The following is a 27,899-nucleotide window of genomic DNA, read 5'->3' as shown; positions in this document are numbered from 1 at the left end:
GGGAAGATGCTCAGGAAACAGTAGAGAAGCAGAGGCCAAGAATATGGAAAGAATAATTTACCCTACTATTACTTCATCTCTGCTAACAGTCAGGGTAACCAACAGAATGAAACATCTATCGGTGAGAAGCGAAAAACCCAACATTACTGAAAACTAGAGTTCCAGCTCACCTGGTGAGAATGCTGAAGACACCATTATACTCTAAAACCAGGGAGGTAAAACTGTGCTCTGCTGAATAGTCTGAAGCTGGCATGCTATCCTCCTCCACCCCAGGAAATGGGACTGGGGGAAATACTGAAAAACACAAAGAAAATGGGGACACAGATGACAGTTCTGAATGCAAGCTGATGCCTCAATGAAGGGCTCAAAGTGAAGGTGTCTGCTCTGCAAAACAGCACCATTAGAAAGAGAAAATCAGCAAATATCAGAACTCAGCACATGAAAAGCTGTGAAGTGCTTAAAGCATGTGAAAATAAAGGAACTTCAGGAAAAAGTCTCTTGGGGAGCAGTAGGAAGGACTGATCAAGGGCACTAGGGACAAAGGCCATCCTAGAAAGGACAAGGGTCCATCACTGGGTAGAGGTGGTAAAGCTGTTAATGAGACAGATCTGGCAGATGTGCTGTAATTACTGTCATTGAGCATTTGGGAAGAAGCAGGATAACACTCGTTACAAGGATGAAGCATTTCCAACTCCTTAGCAATCGGCAAGAACATTCAGCAACATCTACCAGCACCAGAAGAGATTGAAATTTGGCAGATCTGAATAATTCTGCATCCAAGAGATCCAAGAGAGCAAAGAAAATTGCTGCGTGCTGATGTTTGTATTTAAGAGGAGATTTCACAAGACCGGAAGAGTCTGCTTGAGTATCCAAGAAGGCAAAGGTATGGCCTGAAGGGGACAGCTAGCCACACATCTGTCCAAGACAGAAAGACACTGCTGGATCCATGCAGCAGAGAACTGAAGGGCATGTGTACATGCCAGTCAATGTGGTTTTAGGTAAAATAGGTCACAGCAAGCAAATCTGAATTTATTCTCTGCACATTTGATATTAGTAAGGCACAGAAGCAATATCCTCGGTGTCCAAAGGTGCTTTGACCACGTATGAAATGATGACCAAGAATAAAAAGTGCTGTAAAATACAAATAGTGAGTATGTTAAATGGATTTTCAGACTAGTTAGCTGGCTGGTCTGGGAGACAACAAGGATTCAGCGCTGCTCGTGTACCTCTCACTGAGGTCTTCCTCTGACTATGGCTAACACCACTCACAAGGCAGATTTAAGGTAAAACGATAAAGAGCAACAAAGACAAGTCCCTGCTGCCTGGTAAACCTGCACTTGCTCTGTGTGGGAAGCCGAGAGCTGGAGTAATAGGGAGGAGGTGGTTCTGCCTCCTCTTCCAGCACCAAGGAACTCCTTCCAGACCCCCCAGCTCTTCCACACCGACATTTTAAGGAGGTTTAGTAAAAAACTGTGGGAGATAGAGACCGGATCTGCAAGAGTGATTCTATGGATGCAGAAAATGTCTGAAATGAGAGAATTAAAGAGGTTGATCTTTTTCGTTTATCAAAGAGAAGATTAAGAAGCGACTTGATTACGATATAGCAGCACATTCAGTGGAAACAATATCAGGTACTAAAAGGTTCTTAATTAGGCAGAAAAAGGCATAAGAAGAACTAATGACTGGAAATGGAAGCCAAATATATTAAGCATCACTTTTAACAGCAGATGTTTCTAACCATTAAAGCAAATTATACGCATGCTGTTGGGCTCAGCAGAAGACTGAGGGAGGTGAAGCCTGCAGGCCTTTCATCTATAGGGCATTTTATACCCACGCTGATCTCAAGAGCTTTGAAAGTTTGAACCATCTCATCTTTACTGACACCCAATAGCTGACCCAGCCCTGCAGGAGCCCAGTGCGACCATGACCATCAGCCTTACCCTTCCCACCACAGACCCCCGCAACATCCCAGAATATTCCTCTAAACCCTTTCCCAAATCCTGTTATTCCCCAGCTCATGGGCAGGTCTGCAACCTGCAGCATCTGTAGGGTCACCACTGCCAGATGTGCCTCCCCCTCTCAATGCCACCCTGCAGCTGTGAGCATGGACCATTTGCAAATCCCATTAGGAGTGAAAACGTTTCCAATCAGCATTTCCCTAAAATGCCAAAGGTAGCAGGAGCATACACAGCACATGCTGGCTGTACCTGGGGCAGATTTACAGACCAGTAAGAATTACAGATGGGCACGTGCATGGTGGGTCAGATCCTGATGCTCTGCAAAGGGATGCAGCAGAGGAGAGCAAGGCTTTGCAGAGGTACACGTAGGGGACCAAAAAGCATCCCTGTGTGCTGCAGCTTAAGGATCCCTCTAGAAAACCCCCAAGAAAAGCACCCAGTTAAAAACCATCTGAAACAAGAGAGACAGCTTGAGTTTATAATGCTTCTAAAGCTACTCTGACACCACCTATTTTAGGAAACAAGATGGAAGCAGCCCATCCCCTGGATTTGTTACCAGGAGATGCAAGGGAATGCTGGTGATGTACAGCTTGTTTTGTTCTCCTGAGGTAAGACAATACAGCTCTAAAAGTACCTCCAGTATAAAGTTCAGCCTTTGCAGAAGGCAGGGGAAGCTTTAAAATGAGCTGTAAGCAGAAAGACTTAAGTGAACATCCAAGATCTCTTCGAGCCAAAATTTAGGATTATAATGAAGGGTAATTCTGTCTTTGCTGAAGGTTGGTTATTTTGGACCATTTGGAGGTCACCCAGGATGTGCAATCCTACTACATAAAAATAATAAAACCAAAAAAAGCAGCATTAGATGGCCACATTTAAGACTTTGGAGACTTGAGACTAAATGGTTTCTCACCAGCTCTACCCATTTACAACGCCTTACTGCAGCCAAAGCCATCTGACCACGCTACCTATATGACCCTGTATTATCAAAGGAGGCCTGCATCATTCAGCACTACAGGAGCACAGCCCATCTGACTTGTTATAAATGATTATTTCAGGCTGTGAAGACCAGCTCCCAAGTCATCTTGAGTCAAGTGTGGTCAATCCCACCAAAGGTTGGCCACTTTGACCAGGATGGAGCAAAGGAGCTTTGCTCAGCAGAAGACACAACCCGTCCTCCTCCTCTGGTGTGAGGCAATAGGGTACACAAGAAGCTGAAAAACAAGAAGACAAGTTTATGGGAAATCGGAGGAGAAAAGGAGCATGGGATTTCTCCAAGTTGCCCTAAATGTGTATTTAATATCCTACAAAACTGGAAAACCTGGGAAAAAAACAACCCATTTGGGAAGAGGAAGACAGCAAGTCTTTGGCAGGAGCTCTTTGAGAGCCCCAGAGCCACCACCCATGGAGCCAAAACCCAGCAGATCCACCCTGAGGCCACAGTCACAGCTCCCTCCTCTGCCTTTCACAGGCACCAGCACAGCCAGACCTAGAAGAGTATAAGAATAACCCAAGCTGGAATTGGTAATGAAGGTACTGTGTTCATCAATCAGGCTAATGGAGAGGCTCAATGCCAAGACCACTGACTGGATGAAGAAGGGTTTCATTAATGGGTGCTACTGGTTTATCCTGGAGGAGCACTGCACCAGCCTGGCCTCTCTCTAGAGCTGTGAAAGCTGCCAGTGGTCTGCCTAAGGGTGTCCTGATGGGCATCCCATTCATCAGCTCTGCCCGAGATGAAGAACCATCATCTCCCAAAATGAGCCAGTCAGCAAAACATCCCTTCCCCTCCATGCCTCCCGGATCCACTCCAGGGGAGCTCTCCAGGAGCACATCTTCCCTTTTATATTGTCATGCTGAAACCTGTCAAAGCCACGTCCCCTGCAATTAAAGCAACATCCTGGCCCAAGGGAAGAGGCCCTGCGAGAAGGCAGCCCTTGGCTAGAGAACAGAGGCAACAGCAAGCTGTGGCAGGAGCTGGGGTACTGCAGGGAAGGCAGGAGGTGGGGATGGATGCAGGATAGCAGGGAAAGCTCAGCAAATCCTGGAAGAGCTGCTGATGCATGGACGGCTCTAAAGGGAGTGCATGGAGAAGGCTTCCCACACCATCTCGGACTGGCTGATGGAACGTACAACAGATACAAATATATGTCTTATGCAGAAGGCTGGAGGATTGTTTTTTAAAGCAGAACTATTGCTGATTTCTCCTACAGCAGTGCAGGGACAGCTTGCCATGAAGCTCACGTGCTGAGGGTAGGAAAAACAGCTCCTGTTGGGATCAGTGTGCAGCCTGCGAGCGGGTGAAATGAGAAGCCTGCAAAGCATCCCGTGGGAGGCTGAAGTGTGGTGTGCTGCGGGGGAAGCGGGTAAGGTCAGGAGATGAAGTCTCCTAAGGCACCTCTGGAGGACCACGAACTGTCCAGGGTGCAGGAACTGTCCTGTATCTGTGGCCATGCTGCATGTCAAGACATCACCAAACATCATGCCTGCATCCAGGTGGAGAGGAGGCGGATGCAAACACACAGGCAGCGTGGGCTGAGGCTTCCTGGTCCAAATCTAAAGCACAGTTTGAGGAGAACCCAGGCCTCCAGAGGAGCTGTGCGATTAGGAGTGCTCTGGCACTTAACTGACAGGGGGATTGGTCACTGAGGCACTTCTGAAAAAGGCCACCTTATGCTCATCTTTATCTTCAAACATCTCAATACAAATAAAACGCAGTCCTTAGCACTCCTGCCCAGAAGGGGAAGCCACTGAAGCAGTCAGCAATCATCCTGCTAACACTTGCCAGAAAATAATCAACTTGCTCGCTTGCTGGCGAGCGAGAGGAACCAACCCCCAAACTCATCTCCTGCACTGTAAATAACAGATGGGAAACCGCGTTTGTCCTGAGAACCGAGCTGCGGAATCAGACAGTGCCATTTCATCCTATTAGTCACTCCCTAACCAGCTTCCTTTTCTCTGGTTAGCACTCCCAAGAGAAGGCTGCTAGAGCAAGTCTTCTCCTCTCCCCATGGGGCCTCAGGAGGCATTAACCCACACAAGGCTCTGCAGACCCTCAACCTCCAGCTCCTGTGCCTTGCTGTTTGGATGATCTTTGCCCACACCACTCAGAGATGAAGCAAGCATTCAAAGACTATAACTGCATGCTGAGCAGCTTTGCAACTGACCTTGCTGTGCCATCACGGTGCTCCCCCAGCAGCATCCCCATGGCTAAGGCGGCGATCGAGCTGCTAGCTCCTCGGTAAGCACAACCATCCCCTTCTTCACTCCTTGCCCTTGCCGGTGGAGAGAAGCAGATGGGCAGGAGGAAACCTTCACCCAGCGCTGCTCCTCTGCTCCCTGGGAGCACAGGTCCCCCCTCCAAAGCAAGGCACTGCCTAGCTAAGCAGTGCCACTGCCCGAGGCGACGGGACAAGTCCTTCCAGTTCATTAGGGAATGTTTCTTGTGCAGTTTGCTGCCTCACTAGCTCCTGTTTAGACAGCCTTTGTTCCTTGTCCGCAGGAGAGCATGAAAGGTTTGGACATCTGTGCGTGCTCAGAGGATGCTGTCTCCTGGGCCTGGTCAGGGAGGATGGCAAAGAACTCACCCCAGGTTTTAACCTCTCGAGCTCTGCACGCTGATGTGCTCTAAGTGCAGCCCCAGGTCCGCTCCCGCTCTGTAATGCAGGACTTCCACACGAGCCCCTCTCGGTCAAGGAAAGCCTAATGGCTTGCTTTGCCTTCTGCTGCTGCTGAAGGACAGACATCCAGAGTAACAGGAGCCTCCGGTCCTGCTCACTCATTGTCTTCTGCAGCACTAAAATAGCAGCCTGGGAGGGAGCAGAGGAGCTCAAAACTTTCCACTCAGTGGTACCTCCTGCCCAAAGCAGAGAAATGCATGAGGCCACAGGGTTTCTCTGGCTGCAGCGTGGTACACCATGTACAGAGGTGATGTAGAGCATATGCTGCTCTCAATAAATAGACTTAGAACAGTCTATTTAATAAACTTGCCCAGTTTCCTATTGGCAACACAGAATTCATTTACTGCACGGCTTCAATTTATTCAGTTATGAGTGGTCCCTGCTGCAGCCTTGTCTGAAAGTTTCTGGCTCCTTTGGGAACCTTCCTGGGCAATTACAGCAATAGGAGATAATGGCTGTTGTTCAGGGACTAAACTAAACATGCTGGAATATTTGAAGGTGCTTTTACACTCCAAACACTGCATTACCTTGACAGCATCAATATCTCAGTATGGTACAGCAGCAGTCAGGGTGGAGAGGATCGTGATCCTCTGACTCAGTAGCAAGCGTCTGGGACAGAAGCTCTTGAACAGTAAAGACAACCCCAGTTCCTGCATAAATAGCCCAAAGGACTTTCAGAGACAGTCACAGACCTGGTGTTATAGCCTCACATTGTCTCCAGACAGAAGGAGCCAAGTTAGGTCTCATTTATCCTGGCCAATACACATTTATGAGTGAAGCCGCTGGAATGAACAACTTCTGCAAATGAACGTATCAGAGTGGATCGATGCATCAAAGCAGAATGCACTTTCTGCCTTTTTGATTATTCTGGATTAAATATGTAATAAATGCTCTTGCAGAATCTGAGGCCTGAAGATAGACAAGCCATTGCCCAATCTTTTTACATACCTAAACAAGGCTTAATTGCTCAATTATTCCAGATAAACACGATAAGTTCCCTGCCATGAATAATTTATAATCCAGCTAGCCACACAATCTATGAAACATAAATCTATGGCTGAGGCAAAGGGAAAGCAAGCAGATGCCACGATCCCAAAACACCCCTCTTGTTACCAAAGGAGCAGCAGCACAGTCTGCCTGGAGCAGGTCTAAACATCCCTGGAATCACTCCCAACAGCCCACACCTTCACTCGGGTTATTGTGTGGCTCAGAGGTTGTAAATACTGAACGAATTAAATAGGCACAAAGTTGGGATGTGCACCTGGGAGGAGACAGGCACAGCACACACCCTCTTCTGTTCCTGGTCCAGACACTGCTGGGTGTCCCCCAAGCCCCTCCTCAGGAACTGGCTGTACCGGTTTATCCAGGAATTCCATCAGATGGTCGTGACTGGGCTTAGAGAGCTGCAGTGAAGCACAGCAAGATGCAGTGCACGGGAGGATGGAGGCCTGCCGGGGCCATCGCAAGGGACAGCAATCAGAACACTATGGAGGAGGCAGGGGAAGGAGATTGCTGGGGGGATGAAAGGACTTGCCATGCTCAAATACAAGAGACCTGAGAGGGAGACCTGGAAGGTCTCCAGAAAGAGGGTTAATCCTAAACCCATGACAAAGCCCGTTCCCACAGCAGAGGGGTAACGAACCACAGCACTGAGCACTGCTTGGGAAAACTGTTGTACCAACCACACATCCACCAGTGAGAGGGGCAGGTACCACCTCCGGGCTCCGGTGACCCCACATGAATGCAAGAAGCTTTCCTATAGGGCTTGAGGTCCTATCATGAACCCCGAGCATCTTTATGATTCTCTGGTAAGCAGAAGAGAGGTGCTGGGTGCATTTCCTCCAGCCTGGGCACCCAGCATTGCCCTTCCCTGCCCCAATCCCAGCTCTTCCCAACAGACGCTCCCACATCTGAGTTCTGTTTATGCTGCTGCTTCATTCCAACCAACCCATATGAAAGGCCTCAGGATTTCACCCTGATGTCTTGCAGCAGCAAGAAGATAGGGCTGCAATGGCCTCCAAAAGGCTTTGGTTCTATCTTTTGTCTGAGGCAGGATCAAACAAGCCTGCATTGCTGCTGACAGATGTTTGTCTAATTTGGGCTTTAAAACTCCCCATCACTTGTGGACTTACTGGGTGGGCAGCGAAAGGGGGAATAAAGGGGCTTTGGCTTAACCATCCTCGCTGCTCAAAAACATTCCCAAAATACTAACCTAAATCTTCCTTGCAGTCTAAGTCCATTAGCTGCCATCCTACAGACCACAAACACTGACAGCAGCTCTTTTATCCAGTAAAACCAGCCTGTGACCAGCTACCCTGCAGAAGGCATCCATCCAGGGGAGCATGTCCTGGTACCAAGACCACAGTGTGCGAAATGTCTCCTAGAAGTGACTGGCCACCAACTTTGTGCTGCAGATCTCAGGTCTTGCTCTCCCTGGGGCTCCACGGCACCTCCATGGCCTTCAGACCCCATTAATGGTTTTCTGCATTTCCAGGTCCAGTTTCTGTGCATTGTTTAGGAGCTGCTCCTTCAGGCAGCTTTGAAGGACCATGTGCTATGGAAGGAGCTCAGCCCTGCACAGTCCCATCAATGGAGCCTACAGATCACCTGCCCCTAGACCCACCTCCTCTCTCACCTTCTTTTGGAGACACCCACTTGAGTGGCTTGCAAGTATGGCCATAAACACCAGAAACAGCTTGTCCAGCCACCAACTACCTATGTTAATGAATTAGAATAGGTTTTCTGTGTTGGAATTCCTATCCCCATCCAAATGCACCTGGACCCAGCCCATAAGTCATCATCCTCTACTAAGCAAAATACACCAATTCTAACACAAAACTCTGCAAACAATTAGAATGTGAACAGATACCCATAAAGCCACATTAATTGGGTTTTTATAGCCACTATATACCCTCTAAGGAGGGGATACTTATCTGGAAGCCAGTTAACAATAGCAATCACCCTGCATTCAAAAACAAATGCTAGTTGCAAAGCAGGATTAAAATTGGTCCTTCAAATAATGGTAATTTGCTTGCTGACCTACAGTCATTATTGCCATTGAGATCTGAGCTGCTGTTAATGAGAAAGGATCCTGATGTTCAAAAGGATGCATCTTCTATCATCACCCAGGCCAAAATATGAAGTTACACTATTAGGGACACTCTCTGGTGCCCTTCTGATGAGGGGCTCAAAGGATCCCCATAGATCCATCTGCTTGGGAGCCCTCAGCCCAGTAAACCCTGGGCAAGCTTACCATGGAAGCTAGTCTGTTCTGCTCAAATGAGGGGCCAAATCCTCGATGGCAAAACTAGAAACCATTGCAGAAGTGAAGAAAGTTCAAATAGCAAGGGCTCAGTTAAAGGAAATATCACAGAAGGAAAACTTTTCCTCCACCTTTTGTGGCTGCTCAGCTTTTCTTTGAGAGCTGCAAACGGCAGCAGCAGCTTTTGGCTGTCACAAACTAAAACCCCAACCAACCAACAACGCAAGAATTCCCTCCCAAACACCCTGTTGGTGCATCCACACCACCATCAACTGCTATTTCAATGTTGCCCTTAGCTCCTTATTGCCTACATGTCCCCATGTACCGTGGGGAGCATCCCCATTCCTGAGACACTGCTCCCACCATTGAGCTACAGCAGCATCTCTGGCACTGCAAAGAGAAGATGGAAGGAGAGATGGAGAGGCATTGGACACAGTGATGCATGCAACCCAAGCAATAATTATGAGAGGAATAAATCAGGTTGCTTGTTTGAGCAAAGCGTTTAAGAGCTCCTCAGCAAGGGCATCCGTCCTCACCACCCCAGCCGACAGCTCGGTGTGCAGCAACGAACCATGGTTTAATGAAATCTCAAATTCATTTGTCAGGCAAAGAGAAGAAACACAACCCCAAAACAACCTTCCCTCACTTGTAAATTGGGTGGTTTTGATTAAAGTATCATAGCTGTGACAGCCACCTCCGGGAAGCCATCCTATGCCTCTGGAAAGGGGCACAGTTTCTACTACAGCGTTTCTTACTCAAGCCCTAAGCTCAACACATCATCTGTAGGTGCTGAATGTGCCTCCATGCAATGTCCCATCCACCAGTGCTGCAGCCAAGGAGCACACTGCACTGGGTGACAGGCAATGCAGTGCACCTGGAACGGCACCGCTCCATGTCCATCCAGACAGGAAAGAAACTATAGAGGAGCAAACTGTGCAGTTCAAGCTGATTTCATCCCCACTTTGATTTGCTCCAATGCTAATTAGAAACCACTTCTGCAGAGAAACAATAAATCTTGTGACTGTGCCCAGTGCAATTACCACAGGACTGACTGGGACCCACAGGGCATTTTTCGCAGGCAAGGTAGCAGGAGCAATTTCTGCTCCCTCCATTTGTGGGTGTTCAGCTGGAGAGGTCCCACCTCTCATTTTCGAGCCCTGTGCATCAAAGCCTCCAGCTGAATGGTGAGAGCGGTGCTGACTGCGAGCAACCACAGCCAAGCTGCCTTAAATCGGGCAAGTAAGGAATGGGTTGGCCAGCAAGGGGGAAGCAGCAGGATCCATGCACTGGGGAGGTGGGAACATTTCACATCCCAACAAATACCATCTTCCCATAAGCTTTTATCTGCCTCCAGCCTTGTCTGCTGGTGTTAATCCCTGTGCCTGGCAGGGCTGGCTCCTGGCACTCTGCAGAGAAAGACAAGGAGGAGAAACAGGCATCGGGATGCAAAATGCCACCCTGTGCATGGTCAGCATCACCTCGGGGATGCTGCTCATCAGTGCACAGGAACCCACATGCCCAGGGAGAGGGTCTTGCTGTGCTGAGACTTCTGCTTCCCAGTGGGATGCAGGCTGGGTGGCACGGGGCTAGTGCCTGAAGCAGGAGGACATGGGAAGAGGAATCAGCTGGAGAAGAAGGGAGACTTGAGCTGGCCAAAACCATCAGGAAGGGCAATGAAGCCTTCACTTTTCACACAAAGGAAGCTAGTACCCAATGTTGGCTCCTGGTTGTGGTGGCATGGCTTTGAGATCACTTGATGCAGTGGTGCTGGAGCTGTTCAGAGCCCTCCCAATGGCACGTCCTTCAAAACTATCAGATCATGGGACTTGTCTGGGCAGACCTGTAAAAACTGCAGGCCCAGGAGCTGCATAAAGCATTATTCCAACACACCCCCAAGGTCTCAACAAATTAGGCGAGAGAATTTAGCACCTGGAATTAGTTATGGAAAACAGCTATTTCGGAAGTCGCTGGCTTTTCTTCTTCCTAATTCAATAAAGCAATAACAATTGTCTGCTGAGAGCAAGTAATGGGATCCCAGAAGCAGCTCAAAGACAGATGGCAGCAGCAGCATGCCTGTTTGGTGATATTTCTCAAAGCTCTCTCCAATTTGAAAGCCACAATCTCATCATCTGGAAAATTAATATGGCAGGTCAGAACATAAGGTAGAGTTTGTAAAACTGATTTCAGGGCATTAGCGGGCCTGGCACAGCATCTCGGAACTCATTTGGGACTCCAAAACCCCCAAATCAGGGTTCATGCCCCCGTCTGCCAAAGGCCCCTCGAGCAGGTTGCTCAGAACTACATGAAGGCTCAGTTTAACTGGGCTTTACCTTGCAGGAGGGCAGCCCCCTGCCCCAGCAGTGCTGGTCCTGCATTACCACACTACGCTCCATCAAACACAAGGGTATTTGCTTTTCTCAAGGCTCAAAAGGTTGTGCAATATGTAGAGCATGCACTGCCCACTGGGGCAAAGAGGCAGGCATGCTCAAGGACAAGCCTCTCCCCACAGTAAGCACGTTCATTATTACTGAGGAATCCAGAAATTCAGGTAATCCAACCCTCCACAGGTTCCAAAGGGCAATTTTAGCATAGATCAGTAATTTTTAGCCAGACCTTTCCACTAGACCTGGTATTTTATCTACTGGGCATCATGCTTACATGGGGGGAAGGAGCAGCAAGCACTGCCTCAGGAAAAACATGGGATGCCTCCTGGCAGAGACATGGTACATGTGTGAACACAGGAGGGGCTGAGCAGAACCCATGTGCAGCCCAGAGCCATGATGAAGGTGGTTTTGGAGGAACCTCACACCTGAGGAGTTGCAGGGGCACAGCTCCCCCCAGCCCATCTGTTTAGGCATCAGGGTATGCCACAATGAACGGAAAGGAGAAAAAACCCCAAACTAAAATCCCAAGCACAGCTCCCATTCCCAGAGGCAAGCCTAGAAGTGCCCCCCACTCCAACATGCCCACCTGGCTGATGCATTCTACGTGCACCCCATACATCTGCATCCTCAGCAGGATGGGAACGCATGACGAGCCCACGTTTCTTGCTGAGTTACGTGCAGTGACAAGCTCCTTTGCTCTTTGGGGACAGGGCTTCAGAGAGCTGCTCGCTTGTGGCAATTAGAACAGGCAGAGCGCTGCCACAGCTCCGCTGGCCTGTGCTGCCAGTGATGCAGGCACCGGCTGTAGCGCTCTGATAAGGAGAGTGGATGATGCAGAATAATCTGGGCTCTGCTGAACATGAGCCCGAGCGTTTGTGCTTGTCTCTGTGTAACTGCAGTGCTGCGTCCTGCTCGTTAGAAGGGGAGAGGGTGGCTGGAGGGAGGTGGGCACCAAAACTACTCCATAACACTGATGGGCACATCTGAACTGCCCATCGCTCAGGTCTCTTCCATGGAGGTGTCCAGCTAAGCGGTCTGGCCAGTCTAACACTATGGCTTGGACATAGCAAGGGGGTGACAGTGCAGGTGGGGAGTGAGAAAGGAGTCAATGTGAACTCTTCCTCCCATCTTAGGGGCTTTCTGTGAGCTCCAATCTAGCAGCAGGGCTGTTGCACAAGCAGTTGGGGCTTGATTAAGATGCAGAAGATGGGCAGTGTGGACACAGCAGGGGGCAAGGGAGGAAGGGAAGGGACACACTGGCCACTCAGTCTTCAAAACTGACTTCCAGCTGGTTTACTGCCATGGAAAGTCCATGCCTTAACTCGTTTTGACAAACAGACCTGATGCACAGTCCACTCCCATCCCATTACGACCACATTTCACTCTCTGGATTTCCCTGTTGAGCCATTCCAACAACTTGGCTCTGATTTCACCCGGAGCGGAAAGCCAAGGCAACAGCACTGCCTGTTTACAACATGAACTGAATCCAGAACTGAAAATCCCACCCTTCGGCTGTCCTTGCTCAGGAGGCTTACAGCCCAGATAAAGCATTTCTAGCAGGGTTAAAACAGCCACCATTCATAGTCCAATTAGCACCATACCCCCTAGGATAAGGCTGCCCAGGAGCATGGCTGCATATTACACCTCGGAGATGAGGAGCTAGGTATGAGAGCAGGGCAAGATCCAGGAACAAGGTGGTACGAGCTTGGATTAAGGTGATGAGGAACACACCTGCAGGCATGAACTGCTGTCCCACAAACACCTCCCTGCATTCACAGGGCTCTTTGCAGAAGTCTCTGATGCTTTTCAGTCTGCCACACTGTGCAAATCCCTTTATAGCACCTAAATGTGACCACGGCCAAGAGACAGATAAGAGACAGGGCTAGGAAGAAGCAAGCTGGTTTCTGGTGATGGAAGCCCACGCAGCTGTAGAAGTATCAACAGTGATCAGCTGAAATTCAGAGCAAGAGAGACACTGCCAGGATGGCACCACCTCTTCCAAGCACTGCTATCATTAAGAACCAGATGGACCTTGTATGTCATTACCAGTTGGGGTGGGAAGAGCCAGAGCACAGCATCTCCTGTGCTGGGGCTCTCCTGCTGGACACCCTCTACAACACCAGAGACAGGGCCCGCTGAGGCCACAGGGGTGCAACAAACTATTGGGGAGCATTTGATACCCCCCATTACAACCACCCTGCTCTCTGCTGCTTGGAGAAGGATGGTGGAGAGGAACCAATTCAGCTGGGATTAACTCAACCCCTATTGAGGCACTGAAAGTGCTGGAAGTTTCCTTCTAAGCACTCCCCAGAGGCAGCACATTTCATCACCAAGCACACACTGCAAACAAGACTGTACCAGCAGCCACTGCTGCTCTCTGGGATACTCTGAGTGCAGTGAGCAGGATGCAGAGGGACACTCAACCACATGCGAGATTTCACATGGGAAAACCTTAAGCAGCATCTGTGTGAGCAAACTGGCTCCATCCACCACCACAGGCTGCACAGGATCTTACTCCTCTGCCTGGGGATGTCCAGATGTGGGAACAGAAAGCAAGCAACAGACACAACAAAGCTTTCAAACACAGGGGGACCCTCTGACTCGGTACCCTGCTGTGCTTTGGAGAGCTTGTCAGCTGCTTCCAGCCCTCAGCTTACTTTTCATTTTAATGGCAGAGTGATATGTGAGCTGAAAGCCAGAGGAAACCCGTATCTTGTCCAAGCAAACAGCTTGCTGTAACTTGATGTACCGAGGGAAGGAGGACGCAGCGCGGTGGTGGCTCAGTGCATGCAGCTTGCGGGGCTTGATATTTATCAAGTGACAAGATGCCAAGGAAGAAGCAGGCCACTTCCCACCTCCCAGGAATATTCATCTTTACTTGCAGTTGCTTTTATGACCCCTCTGCCCTGCAGCATCACACCGGTGGAGGGGAAACCCACACTCTCCTGTCCCCTCCAAACCATTTCACATGTCACTGTAGACCCTTTGCTGTCCCCGCAGCTGCGGCTCATCGGAGCCACGTGAGCAGCACCAGCCCCATTAGTCACTGGGAACCGTTTAGCCAAGATATCTTTTGACATTTCATACAAGAGAGTTTTGCATTATTTGAATCATCTACGCAGAGCGCAGCAAAAGGCGGCACATGGGGGGGAACAGCCAGAATTACTCATGAGCTGCTTTTTCTTGTGTTGGCTCTAACTTAAACTGTGATCTGCTGAACAGACAATCACACGCTGCTCCAGGCGCCTGGGAGAAGCCCCTGTTCAGGCTGCAGCAGGGGCCAGAAAGGCAAATGAGTCATTTATACGTTGAAAGCCTCAGCAAGTTCAAGAATGCTGCTCTCCAGCTTCGTTGCTTTATTCAGTGCTATTCACCCATTAAAAAAAGAGCAGAAAAAAAGGTCTAAGCAATGAACAACAGAAGCATCCTTCACTGCAACACTGCAGATACAGGATGAAATGAGGCTCTTGGTGTAGGCATAAGGAGATTAAAAAATTAAGGGCAATAGTGAGGAAGGGCTAAAATGTGGGAAATACACGCACACACACACAAAACTTGTTTGTCCAGGGTGATAAATTCCAGGTTCCTATCAATGTTTTCTCACCATAAAGAAGAAAACAGGATATTCACTGCACTCACAAGAGCGTATTTTCAGTGTCTGGCTCATGAGGTGCTCCTGAAGAGAACTGCAGGGCTCCTTCAGGTGGGCACGTCCCCAGCAAGCACTGGTCCCAGCCAGCCCATTCTGCAGATACTGACCCAAGCATCCCATGGGTGGACGCTTCTCAGGGCAGGTGCAGCCCAAATTGCTGCATCCTTATGAGAAGGCAACAGCCATGATGAGCCCCAGGCTCCTGCAAACAGCATCACACACTAAGCATACAGGTCGCTGCTGGCTGGAGCTCTGCTAAAACCAAACAAATTGGAATGAAACTCCCATTTCTCTCCTCTTACACCACCTGATCCAATGGAAAATTCCTCCCGGATCTGCCACGTAACGCTAATGACAGATTTATTTTTACAGCTGTATCATGAAGGAGAATGATCTCAAAAGAGAAATCATTCTGAAACAGGCAACTTGACTCAGCAATACGATAGAGGGTGTAACCTGGCCATGTACACACGCAAAAAGCTGTCTAACCCCACGGCAGCACATAAATCCTGCCTGCCCGAGGGTGAACTGAGGTTTGATCTGATCACAGGAGGAAAAAACTGCTCCTGAACTTGCTGAAAGGTGCCTAGAAGGGAGGATTGCTGCTTACAGAGCCAGCCCTACGGTCTCACCTCCCCAGTGACCCACTCTTCAACCACAGCCACAACAAGCACAACAGTGGGATTGAAATCACCCAAGGAGAGCCAGTCCAAAGAAATACTTAAAACACTTCAGGATCTGCTTTTTGAGATCCAGCATCTTCCAGACCCAAACCCCATTCTTTCAGGGAAGGGGGAGCTATAATGTCTAAATGCAGCCTCATGTTCCTGCATGAGCACAATGATACACCTTGGAGGTGCAGTGCTGCACGTATGCAAATGGCTGAGGATGCAGGCTGCTTCACAGGTGGGAAAACGAATAGCCAGCGAGGTCCCAAGGGCAGGAGGAAACCTTGTTGAGAAGGGACAATGTAAATGTGACCTCGCAGCTCCTCCTCTGCCGTCACTGCCATTGCAATGAGCGAGATCAAACATGGAGCTGATGCACCACGAGAAACTTGGGAATTTAGGAGATGCCATGCCAGCATCACCCTGCATGTCCTCACTGAAGAGCCAAGAAGGGGAAGGACCACTCTGGTTGTTTGAAAAGGCAGAGGCAGACAGGGGAGATTTAATCTCTCATAAAAATAATGGTTAGTTATCTATTGGCAAGTTGATACCCTTTTTATCCAGTCCTCTAGTGCTCACCCCTTGGTGCCCCAGAGCTCATGGGGTGAGCCAGAGTTCCAGTAACCATGACATGAGCAACCAGGAACAACAGGCCAGCATGTCAGAGCACAACCTATTGTAAAATAATGGCTTCAAGCCACAGAAATTACAGAAACATAAATGACAGTCACGCTCCCATCAAATTGTTTCAGCATCTCCGAGACCCCAGGGTAAAACCACTGATGCCAAAGGGGATTTGGCCAATGCAGTGGGTATCAGAGACCTGTAAATGTTTGGATGTTCAAAGAACGACAGGCAGAGATGAGACAGATGAGAGGAAGAGATTGGGGATTCACTGCTATTAATAACAGTCATTGTTTCAATGTAGAACTAATAACCCCCCGGCACTGCTAAGCACAGCCCTTTGCTTGCAGGGCCACCGAACCTGTGGTCACTGGTCAAGCCAAAGCCTCCTGAAGCATTCCAGATTGTGCCTTTAATTCACCAAACGAGCATGTTTTACTGAAAACTGGCCACCAATATGCTGCAAGGTACAAAACTGAGACAATGAAGCAAATGAGATAGGGGCTGTTACGAAAAGAAGCACATGAACACAGTCACAACTTCTGTGACGTTCAGGGGGGTTTGTGGTGGGCTTTTGGGGGGGGTTGTTTTGTTGTGGTTTAAGGTAATTTGCTAAATGAATGGTGTGATGCTGTGGGCAGGCACCACTCCTGCTGGTGGAGCTGGGCTGGAGAAGGCTTGGACCAAGGCTCCAGCACCAACAAGCTTTGCTCCTACCTCGAGATGCTCTGCTGAGCACTTCTCATCCCTCTGTTTCCCCCAGCTCCTTCTTCTTTGCTTCTCTTTACCCAAATTTTCTTACACTGTTGAGCAGAAAACCACCTACTGTTACATTATGATAGTATAACTACAGCCCTACACTTTACTTTCGTACCTACACCATTGCATTCTCATCTCCCCAGCTAATAGTCTATTTTCCATTAATACAATTCAATTTAAACATTTACCTAAAATGTTTAAATCATTTTTCAGATACCTCCTTCCACAGATAACTCAGGAGCTGCTGAGAGGCTTTCCTCTCCTGACAAATGACCCTGACCACTGTTGGGAAACCAACCAGCAAGCTTTTAATCCTCCCTGGGACTTTTCATGTTTCACTTGCTGAAGGTCTGTGATCAAAGGTTGGTGATGCATTTGCGTGGCACGGAGCATGTAGGGAACAGATTTATTCTGAAATGTTTTAAATATTTCATATTACATTATATTCATAATGCAGGAAGTACAAAGAATCGCTTCAGTCTTCCCAAGCAGAGCTAAAAACGTGGGAAAGAACTGAAGTTTATCAGGCATCGCCACTTCATGCAGTCATAAATACAGTGAATACACTCAAAATGGCTCAGAGGCAAAAGTTCTGTCTTCAAAGGGAAAGTAATCTGGGGAAGAACATACATGTATAAATATGCTCTTTTTATCCAGGGTAGGGGAAAAAAAACCCCATCTATTGTGTGCATCTGAACACTGATGAAACTGCACTGGATGAACACGATTTCACGTTGAAAAAAAAAGCACAATAGGGAGAACACAAAGATTTCCTAAAGCCCCAAACCTGCTCAGCAGCCAGACATTTTGAGCTTCATTGCAGCACTAACCAAAGCACGACTTTTAATGCTGAGCCACTGCTCTCGATTAAAATCCAACCCAAGCTCTACATTTTCTCACTTTAGCGCTTCGGATGGGGAGGAAACAACTTAAAAGAAACCCAACAAATTTTAAGGGAACGCTGGAGAAGAAATTAATTTATCAAATTAGCAGTGTGCAGTGGCACTTCAAAACCCCAGAGACACAGAAAGGATGCCTGCAGGTTACTCCTTATGATACCAAACAGAGCAAATCCAATCAGATGAACATGCTGCAGGATCAGTGAGGCGAAAGCCACAGGAGTGGCATTATGAAGTGAAAGATGTATAAAGAAAGGATTTTCTAACTGAATTGTACTGGCCTGAAACTGAGCTATTCCCCCCGAGGAGCTGACAGCATCGCTGGGTCGCTCCTGCAGAACAAGCTGCCCATAAAACCCTTCAAAGGCAACACAGAGGGGAACTAGGAAGAAGTTTTAATGAGAAATTAAAAACCTTCCTAGAACAGAGGCTGCAAGATCGCGCTTAAAATAACTCATCTCCATTCAAAAAAACCTATTTCCTGCACAAGGAGCGTAAGCAAACTGTTACATTTCACCACGCTTTTTCAGAACTCTTTGTCTTTAATGGTGCCATCACAGCTCCCTGCTTCACATCTTCCCTTGCTTAAAATAACTGTCTATGGCAAGAGCGCTGACCTTCAGGAATAAGTGAATGAATGAGACAATGGGCACGCCAGCAAGCAACCCGACTGAAGATGATGGCAGTGGTTATTTCAGAGCACGGAGATGAACAGAGGGGAGAATACGATTGTCTACGTGCAAAATACTGAGTGACACCAACAGCAGACAGGAGCTGCTGTTTGCCCAGTCTTGTGAAACAAGAATGAGCTGGTGCTCAAAGGAACAAAAAGACAGCAAATAACACCCCCAAAATAGATAGGTTTTTTCCTCTCAGCAAGCAATCAACTCAAGATATCACAGAGGCCAACTGCTTCGTCACGATGGAAATTCATTACTCACCTTTAAGACAAAAGGGCCATCAAGCCACGCAAAAAGGAAGAAATAGTATTTCAAAGGAACATACATGCTTCTGGGGAGAAGGCACCACCTGATCATCAAGTTAAGGTGTTCTGCTAGGAGGTACAGTTAACCCTCTTCTGAACAATCTGCTTTTGGCATTGTAAGTGGCAGGATGGAGCATAGAATCATAGAATAGTTAGGGTTGGAAAGGACCTTAAGATCATCAAGTTCCAACCCCCCTGCCATGGGCAGGGACACCTCGCTCTAAACCATCTCACCCAAGGCCTCGTTCAACCTGGCCTTGAACACTGCCAGGGATGGAGCATGGACTACAGCTCATACATCAAGTCTGTTGTTATTTTATTAATATACTGAGATACATATATAAGCTATTTTATAGCATATACATATAGATATAAAAGACACATCAAGCTTATATAAACACTTTATTTTCAAAACCAGGCTCTTAAAATGGTTTCAGAAATCATCACACCAAACAAGTACCGGAGTTCCCACCTCGCCGCACCGGCGGTTCCCGGCAGCCCCATAGATTGTGGAGGAGAGGATGTACCATGAAAACACAATTCTGGTTTTCTTGGGTTTGCTTGTCAAAACTATCACATTTTCTAAGAAAATTTAATCCTGCTAAGAGCCTTAAGAGCAGAAAGAGAAGCTACAAATCTGTATCTACTGCGGCACAAAGGAGAAACTTCAACTATTCACATGGAAATCTATTCATTTCATAAATGCAAACGGAAAATACAACCCCACAAATGGCCTCATCAGCAACCATCAGCCATCCGACAGCATCTGCAGGGTTGGAGGGACCAAACTGGGCACGTGTTTTATTTCCTGCAAGGACAGTTCAAGCAGGTGGGACCAGCACATCCATCCTTGGGAGTTTGAGACCCACTGAATAAAGACCAAAGCCCTCTCACCTCATCCCTGTTTTGAGCAGAGGTTGGACCAGGCAACCTCTGGAGGCCCTTTCCAACCCGACTCCTACCATCAAGAAAGAGACAAACCTCTGAGCTGCCTCCCATTAACCCTTTTGAACACCACCAAACTGCTTCAGACACCTTTCTGTGTGGCTCTGGAACAGCAGCACAAGTAACTCTGCTGCAGAAAGCAAGTCACACTTCAACAAGACAGAACCACCACTACTCCCCCAGCCAGCCCATCACACAAGCTGCCAACGCGAGCTGCAAGTGCTTCTCTTGGACAACTGGTTTCTGTTTTCATCCCCAACTCCCTCAGTGACCTACTTACAAGTCCTAAGGTTACTTGCTATTGAAATGTTGAAACTCTGAACAAACCAACCCCCCCCACACCCATCTTTCTTCATTCCAGGTCCCATTTTTTATGATTTGATGCTTAGAAATGCTCTGCAGGCAATCACAGTTCACAGAGACCTAGAAATGCTAAGAGATTGCCTAGAGATGCTAAGCAGAAACTCTGTGCACACACACATTTTAACTTCAGTACGTGGAAGACAGACTTGGGCTAGAGCACACTGTGGGAAAGCCCTTGGGCAAAGCAGAGGAGACAAGGTCCAGGCAGAGCAGAAAGCCAAGCAATTGGTGCAGTTCTGTTTGTTTAGTTGCTAACTGGTACCATTCAGAATAGATGGCCAACCTTCAATGCAATGCTAGGACAACAAAACAAATGTGTGGCAAATCTAAAAGTGAAACAGAAAAGTGACCCATAGCATTTCCTTGCAGGAGACTGAATTTCTGCCTCAAGGCCCTTTGTAAGATCTGAGACCTTATCTACATAGTGGTAAATAACTCTTTATAGGGTACAAGCAGTACCCAGCTAATTGTGTCTTTCCATACCCAGGGGTATCAGTTTCCCCAGCTCCCCTTCATCTGGGAAAAGGGACTGGAAGGCTGAGGTCTCACTCAGACAATGGTGTTTAGGAACCATTATGCCTGGTATCAGCAGCAAGCATTGCGTGCTTACCAGAAACAGCTACTAGCAATGAAACATGGAAATGCAAGGACTTCAATGCCCAAATCCTGTCTTCTCACACACTGGAATGGCACAGTGGCTTTCCAAAGCCTGGCTTGAAGTTTCTGTTATTAAGCCCAAGAACAGGAATTGCCATGGTTTGGCTCTTAACAGCTGCAAAAACCATCCATGTCACTTCCCACCCTGTGGGCAGGTCTCCAACACGCTGGATTGGCATAGGGAGCCCCCCCCCCCCAGCACCCCCAGCTCACCACTGCCTCTGGATCCACCCCCGGGAACCCTGTGCCTCCATCTCACACATCCCACAAAACGCTCCCCCAAGGCATCATCTTGTGCACGACTTCACACTTCTCTCCTGCCACCGAGTGGAATGCTGCCTGAAACTCATCCGCCACTAAAACATCACCTGGGATGAGGCAGGGTCTAAGACCTTGGGGTTGCCAGCAAGCCCTCTGCTCCCCTCCTGCTCTTGAGTCCTCTGACTTCAGGACAATTTTGTGTATGCAGATCTCACCTCAGCCAAGTGTTCTGAGAGCTCAGCAGCAGAGATTGAACCTCTCTAGTGACCCACAACATCCCTTTAAATAACTTACCCCCCCCATCTCATTAAAGCTCATGTTATCACAATTATCCCCTAATTAGCCAGCAGACCTCTTGGTCAATGCTTTGCAGCTGCCAAAGCCAAAGGTGCAGTTTCTATGCTTGAAGAAAGCCAGGACCTCTTCTTGCAAACCCTGCCAGCAGCCACCCCACCACCACCGGCCCCATCCGGGCAGGCTGCCCGGGGCAGAGGAGCCGTTACCTGGGTGAGGTGCGGGTTGGGGTTGAAGCCGCACTGGTTGCAGACTTTGCTGTGACACTGGGTGCAGGCGTTGAAGTTGGGCTGCCCGGGGGACGAGGTGAGCTCCGTTGTCTTGCAGATGGGGCAGAGCGTGCTGCTGGGCAGGGGGGCGATCTGTGGGAGGGAGTAGGGGGATGTAGGGGTGCTGCCCCGGTCCGGTGACACCGACGGAGACCTCCCCGAGCCCTGGCTCCGTGCATCCACCTGCAGCATCTTCCGTGGTGCCTCTGCTGCCGGTCCAGCCTGGCCCCGGCCCCGCATCTCCCGTGGGCTCTGGGAGCTGGGTGCAGTCTGTGCGAGGGAGGGGGATGCTGATCGCTGGCCCGCGGCCTGATCCAGCTGCTCCGGTCTCCTCAGCGTGCTGAAACACCAGTAAAATACACATCATCAGCCCAGGTTTAGCACATTCCAAAGATGCCGGTGCACAACAAACCTCTACAGCCACTTCTTCACCCCTGAAGCCCCAGCTTGGCCAAGGAGGCACAGAGAAACCATGCTGTGAACCAGGGAAATTGCTCACATCTGCAGAAGAACACACTTTACCTTACGAAATGAGGCACAATTTCAGCTTTCTCTTATATAACCCAGCAGCAGAGATGTAATTGAATTATCTGGTGTATTCCAAGTTGAACTCTTCAGTCAGAAAGTTGCACATAAAATAGCAATGAGAAGTTTGGGGCAGCTCAGCCTCCTGACAGCAAGGGGCTCCCCATTACTTCTCCAGCACCTCTGGTTTGCAGACTGTGGGGCCCTTCCTGCAGAGAGACAGCCAATACATACTAACCCATCTTCTCACAACCTACTTGCATCAGGTCACCAGGGCAAAAACTGTGAAACCATAGAACCATGAAGAACCAGAGTGGTTTGGGTTGGAAGGGGCCTTAAAGCTCATCCAGTTTCAACCCCTGCCACGGGCAGGGACAATTCCACTGGAGCAGCTTGCTCCAAGCCCCTGTGTCCAACCTGGCCTTGAGCACTGCCAGGGATGGGGCAGTTACAGCTTCTCTGGGCACCCTGTGCCAGCGCCTCAGCACCCTCACAGGGAACAGCTTCTGCCTTAGAGCTCCCTGTGAAACCAGAGCTACCCAGAAGGAGCGATGCTGAGGTCCGGCAGCAGTCCCATAGCCTGCCTAATGTGCTCAATGTGCTCCCTGCCACCCCAAGGAGCTCTGGGTTCATCTGCAAAAGCCCTGAGCTCTTGTGTTGATGAGCATGACACGAGGTCCTGTACACCCCACCTTGCACATGATCCCAGTGCAGGTAACGTGTGGCCAGTGGACCCTGAGTGCATGAGGATGAATCCGCATTGGAAGATGTTCATCTAATTACAGAATGATTTGGTGCATATGCACATTCTCAGTAATGCCCACAAATACTGGTCAAAAAGGCAGAAGCCCCAGTGCCCTCACGAGCTGTGATCTACAGCTGGCTGAGGAAAAATACAACTCCGAATCTCAAATTTAATAAACTGCTGATTTACCCAAGCAGGGTCTGACCTTACAAAGGTTTAAAAAGGGAACTTAGAAGCATAAAACTAATGAAATTCAAAGTGCATGTTGCCACAGTAATAGCAAGTCGAATGAAAATAAATATTAAAATAGCACTTTGGGAATACTTCCCGGCTCAGACTGAAGCCCACTTCTCTGAAGGAGGAATTGCACAATCATCATAAAGCAAAGCAATAAGGGAGTAACTGATCTGCTCCAGACTAAAGAGCAAACCAGCCCTGGTCCTGCAGCAAGGCACCTGTACTAAGTGTCGTTTGCACCCGCTGCTCCTTCATCATTTCATACTGATGCCCTTGAGCCCAGAACAGGGATTTGCCTCTCAGTGCTGAGGGCTGCAGAGCTGCTGCCCCATAAAACATGTGGCACCAGCAGCTGGTGGAACGGGAGAGCTCAGTCCCAGGCACCATGAGGCAGTGCCGTCAGGAAGCAAAATGAGTTTTTTTCTCCTTGAGTTTAATTCTCATAGGTATCAGAATGCCTGCTGATGTAATGGTGTGTTAAACAACAGCAAAATAATGTTATTTGAAATGATTAATGTGTATACAGCCAAACAACTGTTATTTGGAACAAACAGAATGGTTGTTCCAGCGCAAATTTCAAAATTCAACCTTTTTTTCCCCATTTAACATGAAAACACTGCTTGCCACTGAGTAGGAATTCTGACTCCAAATTGGCCCTGCCACAGAAATACCACTCGGGCACGGCTTCCCTTCCCAGCTCTCTGTAAACCAGGAGAAATGCAGAGCAGCTACCCGCAGCACTAGTGTTTAGCAGGGTATTAGCAGTGGCCACCCCTTTGTGCAGCTGGCAGGAGCAGTACCAGCAGTCTGGCTCGTTTGCTTCAAGTGCCTTTCTTTAAAGAAGGGTGAAGTTTCTGCTTAGCGAATTCCTTGCAGGAAACCAGAGCGAGGAGCGCCGTACCGCCAGAGCTGCGCTCCATCAAGAGGGGCTGTCACACAAGGCACAGACACGCTCACTACATTTCCCATCCAAAACAGAGTCTGTGACTCTCTCGAAAAAGCAAAAACCCATGAGAAGAATACACATGGTGCTGTTGTTTTGCCTTGAGCATCATTCCTGGTGCAGAAGGAAGAGGGTGGTTGGGTGGTTGCTGCCCGGTGGGACAGTGCTGCTCCAGAGATGCTCTCCCAGCCCAGGACCAAGCTCCCTTCCGGCTCCCTTCGCCTTTTCAGGAGCGAAGAAATGCCATGCAGCATCTCCCTCCTGCTCGCAGCAGTGGTTTCACTCTGTGCACTTATCACTGCATTTATTTAGGTTATAATTATCCAAGATGCCTCATCCTCCCGGGCTGGACTGTCTCTCACTTGCACCAGTTGAACGTGTCTGTGAAATTCTGAGACCAGAAGGCATCATCTGGTCTGTCAAATACAGAAACAGGAGAGATGCCCCAGGAAAGAACATGAGAAAGTCATATGGAATCAGACACAGGTCCACACTCGCTGCATCTAGGACGCTCCAATGTCTGTATGGTTTATACCTAGCTATGAACCCTCTTTTGTTTTGCTGTTACACAAAATGCAGCTCACCCCCTTTTGTCATGACAGCCTTCTCTATCACTCATAAAAATACTAACTAGCATCAGGCTGCTAGCCAGCTCCAAAAACAGCCCCCCAAAATCACCATATCACTTATTAACAATTAAATTGAGATGTCTTAATAACGCAGGACTTTCCCCACTTGATGGTGGCTGTATTGATTCTGCACCACCCTGATTGTTGAATTAGAAACATCAGTGATAATTGGTAATAATGGTAATGGGTCAAACTTCTCTGCAGGGTCCAAATTCAGCAGCACTCTCACAGTTACCAACAGGGTTATAATTTTGTCCAAGTAAAGAATATCAACTGTGTTTGACCAAGCTTATTAGCAATCACGTTGTCGAGGTTTCTATTTATTGTATTCTGTCTATGAATGCTTTATCACGAGAAGGTCAGGCAGGCAGCCCTGCTCCTCTTCCTGCAGCCACTGACCACTTGGGCAGCCAGGAAGGTGTTGTGTTCTTTCATTTGTGAACTGAAAACCAGGGGCTACCTTCTCACTTTCTGAAACTCCATTGTCCAGCGTAACACTGACACAGCACTGATCCATGCCACAACCAGCCTCCTGCCCTGGTGCAGCCCAGCCAGCTGGAGCAATACCCACCATCAGCCATCTGCTCCTCTGCCTCTTGCCCAACCCTCTCCAGGCTTGCTTGGAGCTGAACTCCCACCATCCTTTGGACATGGGGCATCGAACCAGCTATAGCAGCACGCAGCCCCAGCCTCTGCTTTGTGCAGAGAGGAACACAGCATTTCACCCTCCAGAAGTAGGGGGTAGTCCTGGGTCTCCAATATCAGAAGCCTGGGTTTCAGTCCCAGCTCTGCATCACATCCCTGCTACCTCTTACCTTCCCTACACAGTGAAAGAAGCATCTGCACATCCCTGCTACCTCTTACCTTCCCTACACAGTGAAAGAAGCATCTTCACATCTCTTGATGCGAAGCACTACAAAACACCCACAGAAACTAACCCTCAGCTCCATGCTAGAGAGGAGGCTAAGCTGTAAGGTTGCTTGCCACATAGCCAAAACCACCCCGAGACATTCATCGGTACCTAGGTCTGCCTCACTGAAGGATAGTTCTGATTAAAAAGGCATTGAAATTCCCTAGTTCCACTCGGGAACAGGCATGGATATGAAACCAGCCTTTCTATTTTGGGCTGGTGCAAACGTCCTGGCAGGCTGGGCAGAGATGGAAAAAGATGAGGAGGAAAAAGCTAAGATGATCAGAACAATGAACAGCACAGCGAAACCCAAGGGTCAAAGCCATTCTCCACAAAATCAAGCTCAGTGGTGTAAGGTGTTATAAAAACCTTAGGGATTTTTTATGCTTGATTTTATCCCTTTTGTAAAAATTAGTTTTCTATTGAAATAACAAGAATTATGAAGGTTTTAAAAACAAAATCCTATTTACAACCAAAACAAATGTTAGGGTGCTTGCTAGTTAATGTTTAATTTCAGGAAAAAAAAAAAAAAGATTTGTCCTAGACCTAACATTTGATGGCATAGAAGTGCCAGTAAAAATACGTCAGCAGCTTTAGGAAAGATGAAGGCAATACAGTGACACAGTTCTGGTTTATGATTCTCTTCCAGTAACTTGGTACAGCCTTCTTATTCAGGAATTCCAAGGTAAAGTCAGGGTCTGTAGAAGGGAATTGCTCTCATTTCACTCAAGTAGGTTCATAGGTGCCACTACATTTTACAAACAAGATCCAAGCATGGAGCCTGCATCCCAAGAGATGTCAATGGCTCCTTTTGCACACCAGATGCTAACTTGGGAGCAACAACCATTGCAAGGTAAATGCCAACACCACCACCATCTTTGCTTTAAAATCAAGTAATAATGACATTACACAAAATCTAACACATGGCTGGTCACTCAAGTCTTGTTCAGGCGTGGTGTGTGGAAAAGCTCGAGAGCATGTGCACTGGTTTTCTCCTAATTTCACATTCTCCCCTTGAGCACACTGGCCACATCCATCTGCTCAGCTGCCACTGAACCCTGGCAGCCCTCTGACATCCACGGGGACTTGGCATTTTGGTCTGAGTAAATCCTTCAGGAGCTGCAGCCCTTTTATGCAACATGGACTGCATCCCTCCTCTGCCTGGTGCCAACTGAAATGGGCTGCTCACTGGGCAACTGATCTAATTACTGCATTAGAGTATATAAAAAGAACATGAAAACAAATGGCACCATCACCACCGTTACAAAAGCTTTCCAAAGAAAGGCTGGGTTTGTCCATGCAAGGGAGCTCCTAGCTTCACATCCATACCAAAAATAAGCAAAGTGGGGAGAAGCAATTCTTTTCTGTTAGCAGAAAAAGAGGGAAAACACATAACTGCTTACCTGTGGTAAAACCAAGGGTATGAGAAGCAAACGAATGAAGATACAGCATGAAAAGAGAAGATGTATAGATGCTCACACCCAGAAGAAGGATGCTGGGTTAAAGAACAAGAACTGGAGTGACAAGCAGAGATTTGACCTAGCTGGTTCAACTGGAACCCGATGTGTACATCCACATGACTGATTTTAAGAATCCCTTATTTAGGAAAAAGCCCAAGAGGTGATAAAAGGGCATTTGCACCCTAGGTCAAAATGGCACTGGGTTTAACTCAGAAAAACAACTCCTAATGCTTATGGGTTGGCATAGGAACTGTGTGGGGTAATATCAAATATTAGGTGACATAAACCGCCTTATCAGCATATCAGACTAGCAAATAGGACATGCAACTTTTCAGTAAATCAGCAGTAAAATAAGTGTCTGATGTGGAGGGCCTCTGATTCGAGCTATGTGCTCTGGAAATCTCACACTAGTGATGCTAAAACATCCATTGAGCTTGGGAGTCTTACTGGTGGCAGCTTTGTAGCACTAAGTAATGTTACATCCAACATGGGAAATCCTGTACCAGGCTCTGCTTTGACAATAAAGAAGCAGTTACAGAATCACAGAACAGCGTCCATTTAAACCCATGCATCCCTGACTTACTACATTTATGTCCATGCAGGAAGATGTTCATGCTGGAGATGCGTGTACCTGATGGTTTAAAACCAGCGAATACCACACAACTGAAAACAAAATAGAAAACATGAAATGGTGACTGGAAACTGTCAGGAAATCTTGTGTTAGATGGCAACACAAGCACTCTTGTGAAAGGCCACAGTGTTTAATGACTTGCTTTTGTGAGCAGTGGAAAAA

General features: G+C 48.1%; 1 protein-coding gene across 4 annotated transcripts in view; it reads right to left on the bottom strand.

Moving 5' to 3' along the window:
- Positions 1–27,899, bottom strand: part of BSN (bassoon presynaptic cytomatrix protein) — a 94,493-nt gene that overhangs the window by 48,876 nt on the left and 17,718 nt on the right. For 2 of the 4 annotated variants that reach the window (XR_009724513.1, XM_061346934.1), the window contains exon 2: positions 21,598–21,997. Coding sequence is in view for 1 of the 4 variants with exons in the window: in XM_061346934.1 (XP_061202918.1) it covers positions 21,598–21,997 (400 nt within the window). In the remaining 3 variants the exon portion in view is untranslated. Of the gene's footprint in view, positions 1–170; positions 305–5,122; positions 5,254–21,597; positions 21,998–27,899 lie in introns of those variants that run through there. The other 2 variants (XR_009724515.1, XR_009724516.1) reach the window with 2 other exon arrangements.

Source organism: Neopsephotus bourkii, unplaced genomic scaffold (assembly GCF_033783945.1).
Source record: "Neopsephotus bourkii isolate Nb327-2 ecotype Australia unplaced genomic scaffold, CSIRO-AGI_Nbou_v1 NB_284, whole genome shotgun sequence".
Classification (NCBI taxonomy): Eukaryota; Metazoa; Chordata; class Aves; order Psittaciformes; family Psittacidae; genus Neopsephotus; species Neopsephotus bourkii.
This window is presented reverse-complemented; position numbering and strand designations above follow the sequence as displayed.